Here is a 7,631-nt window from a genome sequence, read left to right on the forward strand (position 1 = left end):
TTTGCACCTTAATGTTTTTTTTTTTTTTTTTTTTTTTGAGACAGAATCTCACTCTGTCGCCTAGGCTGGAATGCAGCAGCACAATCTCAGCTCACTGCAGCCTCTGCCTCCTGGGTTGAAACAATTCTCCTGCCTCAGCCTCCCAAGTAACTGGGATTACAGGTGCATGCCACCATGCCGGGCTAATTTTTTGTATTTTTGATAGAGGTGGGGTTTCACCATGTTGGCCAGGCTGGTCTCAAACTCCTGACCTCAAGTGATTCGCCTGCCTTGGACTCCCAAAGTGCTGGGATTACAGACGTGAGCCACTGCACCTGGCCTATACCTTAATTTTTTTCACTTAACTACATATCTTTCAGGCTTTTCCATTTTAGCAGAAGGAAAGTATTAGTCCATTTGGACAATTATAACAAAACACCTTAGACTGCATAATTTGTAAATAATAGACATTTATTACTCACAGTTCTGGAGGCTGGGAAGTCCAAGATCAAGGCACCAGCAGATTCAGTGTCTGGTAAGCACTTGTTCCTCATAAAAGGGAACTTCTAGCTGTGTCCTCATATGGTGGAAGGGGCAAACAGATTCCTCAAGCCTCTATTATTAATATAATGGCACTAACAAGCCTCTATTATTAATATAATGGCATGAATCTCACTAATGAGGGGACAATCCTCATGACTTAATCACCTCCTAAAGGCTCCAGCTCTTAACACTGTCACATTGAGTATTAGGTTCCAATGTATGCATTTTTGGGGTCACCCATATTCACACCATAGTGGAAAGTTTCCTCATTCTCTTTGATAGCTATATGATTGCCCATTGTCTGACTGTACCATAACTTATATAACCAGAGCCCTCCTGGTATTATTTGGGTTGCTTCCATTTTTTTGCTATTGCAAATAAAGCTGGGGTGAATAATCTTACACACATGTCATTTCATGTGTAGGCAAATGTAGCTGACACAGATTGTTGGGTCAAAGAGAAAATGCATTTGTAAATTTGATGGCTATCACCAAATAGAGATTTTAGGAACGGATACTTCCACCAGCAGAGTCAGAGGGTTGAATGCTGCATAGTATCCACAAACTTAGCCAGAGCTAGTATCCTCTTACCACACTCCAGGGAGGAAGGAAAAAACATGTGAGAAAGGAAGAGCTATTTATCCGACACCCACCCGCTATGTGGCAGACACACTCTGTATACACACCCGAGATACACTGTCTTCCTGTAAGGCAAAGTGTGTTTCCCTGATTTTTATATGTGAGGAAACTGAGTCTCAGGTTAAGGAAACTTACACAATGTCTCAAGAAAGTAGAAGAGTCCTGAACCCATGGCTGGCTCTGAAGCCCGTGTTTGTTCCAGGGGTCCATGTCATGGTGCCAGGGAGAATATCTCAGCCGGGCTCTGGTGTTCCGCCAAGGCTGTTTCTGTCAGCATTCATGAATGTGAACAGCGGACTTCATTTCCCAACTACTTTATTTTCTTGCCTGCCTGGAACTTCAAGAATCAGAGCTCTGCCCTGCTTAGAGAAATCCCTGGCAACCCCTCCCCACCTTTGTGCTCTCTCCAGGCCCCAGGCCCACCCCTCACATGTGACTTTTATGTGTGGAGCAGTGCTCCTCCAGGTGCGGCTCTCCCAGAAGAGCATCCAGCCACAGTTCCAGGTCCCGCACTAGCTGCTCCAGCTCTTGCACCTCTTCCTCTAGCTTCTCCAAGAAGACATGCAAGTTCTCCTTCAGCCAGTTCCTGATGGTCTTTATCCGTTCTTCTGAGGGCTCATCAGTCTGATATTCAAGCCCCTGGAAGGCAGACATGGAAGTGACTTTCTCAGATAGGACCCTCCTCCCCGCCCCCACTGGTTTCAAAAAGATCCCTGGGCCTTTGCACGTGCTATTCATCGTGCTCATAGTACCCACCTTCTACACTTGGCCAGCTCCTACTTATCTTTCATGACCCATGTTGCCAATGACACCTCCTCTGGAAAGCCTTCCCAGATTGCCTCACCTCAGTACCTTGCTGGATATGTTACCTGGGAAACTACAAGATTCTGGTAGTAGTTACATTCTCTGATCCTTTCTGACACCTCCCGACTGCTTCCTGAAACAGGCACAAACATCACCTCTTAAGAGCAAATGAGCACTAATTGAAATAAACATGGTTAGTCATCCCAGTGTGATGAAGGTCAGTAGGAGAAGGCAGGTTACGGAGGTCTCCTTAACAAGCAACCATGTGGCTCTGGTTCCTTCTTTCTCAGATTCCAGAATGCTCACCCAATATCCCTGCGCTCAAGTACAGGACCAAGATCAGCAATGCCAACAGCGTCTAGGGTGCAAGAAGAGGAGGAGGAGGAAGAACATGAGGATGAATTCTCTTCAGGTCCCCCTGCTTCCATCACAAAGGGCCAGGCATGGGCATGCTTATGCAACAATTTTTTGAGCTTAACTTTTGTTCTAGTTATCTAAGTCACACTTGCTTACTACAAAACTCCCAAACTTTGAAGAAATAGATAACATGGCAACTCACTGATGTTGAATTTGCGTTTTCTCTCATTTAAACATTTTTTGTTTTAATCGATCTTGAAATTAAGATCAAACTTCTTTGTGATATAATTCACATATAATAAAACACACACATTTAAAAAGTATAGTCTGATGAGTCTGATGAGTTTTGATAAATGTCTATACCTGTAGACCATCACCCCAATCAAGATGTAGAACGTTTCCATCATCTTTGAAAATTTCCTTTTGCAGTCAATTCCATTCTCACTCCTGCCCTGCCTGGAGAGAACCATTCATCTGTTTTCTGTCACTATGAGTAGTTTGGCCTGTTCCATAACCCTTGTATAAGTGGAATTACACAGTGTGTGTGCTTTTGCATTTAGTTTCTTTTGCTTAAGATACCGTTTTTGAAATGCCTCCATGTTTTGTACTCAATTGTATTGATGAGTATATTGTGTATTTGATTGATGAGTATTTATTTTATATGAACATAGAATATTGCACAATTAGTCTCTTTACCTGTTGATGGACCTTTGTGTTGTTTCCAGTTTGGGGCTATTATGAATAAAAGTGCTGTGAACACTCATATACGAATCCTTGTATGAATATATGTTCACATTTCTCTTGGGTTAATATTCAAAAATGCAAATGCTGGGTTATATGGTAAATGTATGTTTAATTTTATAAGAAATCCCCACTGACTTTTCTGTACCCACTGAGACACTATACGTGTCCCCATTTTTGTGGTAAATTGCGTTGTGTTTTAAATATTGAGCCAAGTGAGTTTCTTCAGTAAACTCTAGTTGTTCATGATGCATTAGCTAGCCTTTTTGTATATCGCGTGATTTGACAAGCTACTATTTTGTTGAGATTTCTTACATCTACATTCATAAGAGATTGGTTTAAATTTTTTTCTAGGCTGGGCATGGTGGCTCATGCCTGTAATCCTAACACTTTGGGAGGCCGAGGTGATTACTTGAGATCAGGTGTTTGCAACCAGCCTGGCCAACATGGCAAAACCCTGTCTCTACTAAAAACGCAAAAATTAGCTGGCCTTGGTGGCAGGTGCCTGTCATTCCAGCTACTCAAGAGGCCGAGGCAGGGACATTGCTTGAGCCTGGGAGGCAGAGGTTGCAGTGAGCCAAGATTGCGCTACTGCACTCCAGTCTGGGTGACAGAGCAAGACTCTGTCTCAAAGAAAAAAATTGTTTTTTTCTGTACATTTGTAAAGTTTTGGTATCAAGGTTTTGTTACCCCCTTAAAATGAATTGGTAAGAACTCCCTTCTCCTCTATTTTATAAAATAATTTGTGTAAGATTGATATTATTTTCATCTCAAATGATCGACAAAATTTATTGGTTGAAACTTTTGGGCCTGTAGTTATTAAGACTCTTCTTGAGTCAATTTTGGAAGTTGTACTGCCCAGGAAGATTTATCCATTTCACCTAAATGTATTGGCGTCAAATTGTTCCGAATATTACCTTAATATTCTTTTAATGCCTGTAAGAGTCATGATAATAATCCTCTTCAATTCTTTTTAAAAATATATTTAAAGAAAAGAGGTCAAGAGAGGAAACAAGAGACCTCTTTCATTCTTGATATTGGTAATTTGTGTATTCTCTCTATGTATGTTTTTTGTTTAGTCTATTTAAAAGTTTTCCAATTTTTAATTTAATTTTACCAATTAAAAATGGTTAATTTTATTGTTTGTTTGCTTTACATTTAATTTCTGATTTTGTCTTTTTTATTTCTTTATACTACTGAGTTTAATTTTTCTTTTTCTGCTAATGTGGAAATTTTGACCATGCTTTTAAAGTTTTCTTGTTTTTCAAATATGTGTGTGTGTGCATATTGACCGATATCCGATTTTCCCCAAACTTCACTAGATTGTGGCTGAATCAGATTTAGTTTGCCTTAAAAAAAGAATAAATTTCTTAGACACCCAAGTATGTGAAGTAACATTTAGACCCAGTACTAAACAAAGAAGATGAAAGATTTGTCTAACTTATCTCTTTCCCAGATAATTTTCTTTATAATACTAGCAACTATATTATTATTAACTTAAAAAGATAAACATGTTACATAGCAACAACTGGTTGAGTTTCACAGACACAGCGATAAGTGGAAGAAGTCGGACACAAAGGTATACATGGTATGATTCCATTTACATGAAATTCAAGAACATAGAAAACTCAGCTATGATGACAGAAATCAGAATCACTGCTATGGGAGTGGGATGCCAGGTGGGCGGAGCCCCAAAAGAGCCTCCCTTGGTGAGAGAAATGTTCTACAGTTTGATCTGTGTGTACACCCAATGCAAAATCATCACACTGTACATTTAATATTAGGGTCCTTTTTCTTTTCTTAACAATATTCCTTAGGAACCTTTTCATGGAAGACACACACTAACTGTCACAGTCTTTAAAATTGCTGATGCGTTTTCGTGGCCTGGAAGCTCTTCTATGTGTCTCACCAGTCCTCTATCAACGTATTTCACAGGTTGATTTCTTCCCCAGTATGCTTGCTGCTGGTTTCTATACTGTGCTGCATGGAGGCAAAGGAAGGAATACGGACTAGGATTGAGTTTGAGTCCTTTTGCTTGTGTCGTCTTGGGGCTTGAGCCAAATAATTTCTCTGAGCCTCAGTTTCTTCATCTGTAAAATGGATTTTGAAATACACTGAAAAGTCTTTCAAAAAAGAAGCAGGCCGGGCACGGCGGCTCATGCCTGTAATCCCAGCACTTTGGGAGACTGAGGTGGGTGGATCACGAGGTCAGGAGTTCGAGATCAGCCTGGCCAATAGGGTGAAACCCTGGCTCTACTAAAAATACAAAAATTAACTGGGTGTGGTGGCGGGCACCTGTAGTCCCAGCTGCTCGGGTAGAATTGCTTGAACCCGGGAGTGAGCCAAGATTGCACCATTGCACTCTAGCCTGGTGACACAGCGAGGCTCCGTCTCAAAAAAAAAAAAAAAGAAAAGAAAAGAAAAGAAACAATGGGACTCTGGTAGAATCAAGGTGGGAAATGCTGTGGTAAACAAAGCTAAGCAGACTTCTTTGTTGAAGGACTTCTCAGAGCCTTCCTTATGTGAATGAGCAGCGTCAGTCTTCAGGAGGGGATGAGGGTATGCAACCTTCCTCAAGCCACAGAATTCTGTAAAGAATGTTTCTAAACGGAGCATTCCTGGAGTCTGGTGTCTATGGAACACATTTCAGGAAAAGCCACAGCATGATGGGTGCCCATGAAGGCCCCTGTTATATGCTACAAGGTCCAGCATATAGGAGGCACTTGGTGCATGTATAGTAAATTAATGAGTGAACAAGTCTTTTAAAAACAGAGACAACAGAACTGATTTGTTCATTGCTCTGCTTAAAACCCTTCCACAGCTTCTTCTTATCCTCAGAATAAACCCTTGCTCAGGATTCTTATAGCAGATGAACCTGATTTCAGGGGATTCTATTTGCTGCTGGTTTCTATACTGTGCTGCATGGAGATCAGCACAGACGGATGTGTTTTCAAATCTTGTTATGTCCCAGCTGTATGGCCCTTTTGCCTTTCTGGGCCTCAGTTTACCCTCTGTGAATGAGGTTGATAGCATCTAAGAGATGGGGTGTGGATGCACCAGGCTGTGTGCAGCAAGCATTAATGTTTTCCATTTTGACGAAATCCCACGTGAGTGTTGAATTTCAGCCCTGAGAATGAATCGTCCAGGAGCTCTCCAGTTCAGGAGTATTATCCCATTTCAGTTCATTCACTCATTCAGCATCTATTAGGCACCAAGCACCATGCTAGGCACTAGAGATTCAGCGGGAAACTCAACAAAAAGCCCAGTCTTCCTGGAACATACTTTCTGCTGGCAGTGCTGAGAATTTAATAAGACAGTGTCAGTGACGGCCCTGCCAAGAAATGCCTAAGCCCCTAAGCTGTGCTCCACCAGACTGGGATCCAGGGACAGTGGGTCCAAGGTTCATTCCGGGCTTCGAGGGCCTTATAGTCTGGAGTGGCAAAAGGAGCCCAGGTGGGAGGAAAGCAGCATGTACCTGGCCTGGCCTCACCTGCTTCTTGTCATCACAGTGGCTGTCCCTTCTCCGTTCAAGCAGCTGGACTGCCACCAGCTCTGCAGCCACCCGCCTCCTGCTGCCCACTTGCTGGGTTGCCATGGCCTCAGATCTGGCTGCCTGGGTGGACCAAGTTCCCCTCACTCAACAGGCAGAAGGGCACCCTTCCCCTCCCCCACCTGTGGTCACCAGGCATCCCGCAAACATTGAGTTCTGATGTCACAGAAGGTGGGGACAGCAAGGTTCCCACCTTCCCACCACCCTGAGTTTTAGTCCCATCCCTCACTTTTATTTTTCATATGAGTGTAGAAAACAAAGATCAGGAAGAAATGCATCAAAATATTATGTTTCAGGATGATGATTTTTCTGATTATTTTCTTCTATATTTGCAAGTTTTTAATAAAAATACGAATTCTAAAATATAAAAACAACAGATTGGGTGTAGTGGCTCACACATGTAATCCCTAGCACTTTGGGAGGCTGAGGCTGGAGGATTGCTTGAGTCCAGAAGTTCGAGACCAGCCTGGGCAACATGGCGAGACCGTGTCTCTATTTTTTAAAAATTACAAAAAATAAATAAATAAATAAAAGCTATTTTTAATTGAAAAATGTATGGAGATAATTGTAGATTCACATGCAGTTGTAAGAAACAATACAGAGAGATCCTGTGAACCCTCTACAAAGTTTCCTCCCAATGGTACAGTACTATCCTGCCTCACTGCAGTAGATCACAGCCTGGATGTGGACATTGACACAGTCTACCAATTCTGCGCAGACTTCCCCAGTGTTACTTGTTCCCATTTGTGTGTGTGTGTGTGTGTGTGTGTTTAATTCTAAACAATTTGTGTAGGTTTGTGCACTTAGGACTACAGTCAAGACACAGAAGAATTTCAAAATACAAGGGGCTTTGTGCTGCTTCGTGATGGCTGCTGCCTCCCGACCCCACCCACGCTGCCCCTAACTCCTGGAAACCACTCATCTGCTCTCTCTTTCTAAAATTTGTTTATTCCAAATGCTACATAAGTGGAACGAAACAGTAGTTAACCTTGGGGGATTGACTTTAAAAAAAACAGTAT

General features: G+C 42.1%; 1 protein-coding gene across 1 annotated transcript; it reads right to left on the bottom strand.

Annotated features, from left to right (window-relative positions):
* Positions 1–1,458: 1,458 nt before the first annotated feature.
* SMIM23 (small integral membrane protein 23) lies at positions 1,459–6,721 on the bottom strand. Its single transcript, XM_023218749.2, has 4 exons — positions 6,553–6,721; positions 2,271–2,322; positions 2,030–2,097; positions 1,459–1,799 (listed from the first exon to the last, which is right to left on the bottom strand). Exons 1-4 carry the CDS (start codon positions 6,655–6,657, stop codon positions 1,587–1,589), a joined length of 438 nt encoding a protein of 145 aa, XP_023074517.1. The 5' UTR covers positions 6,658–6,721; the 3' UTR covers positions 1,459–1,586.
* Between the last annotated feature and the right edge of the window lie 910 nt (positions 6,722–7,631).

Source organism: Piliocolobus tephrosceles, chromosome 4, assembly GCF_002776525.5.
Source record: "Piliocolobus tephrosceles isolate RC106 chromosome 4, ASM277652v3, whole genome shotgun sequence".
Classification (NCBI taxonomy): Eukaryota; Metazoa; Chordata; class Mammalia; order Primates; family Cercopithecidae; genus Piliocolobus; species Piliocolobus tephrosceles.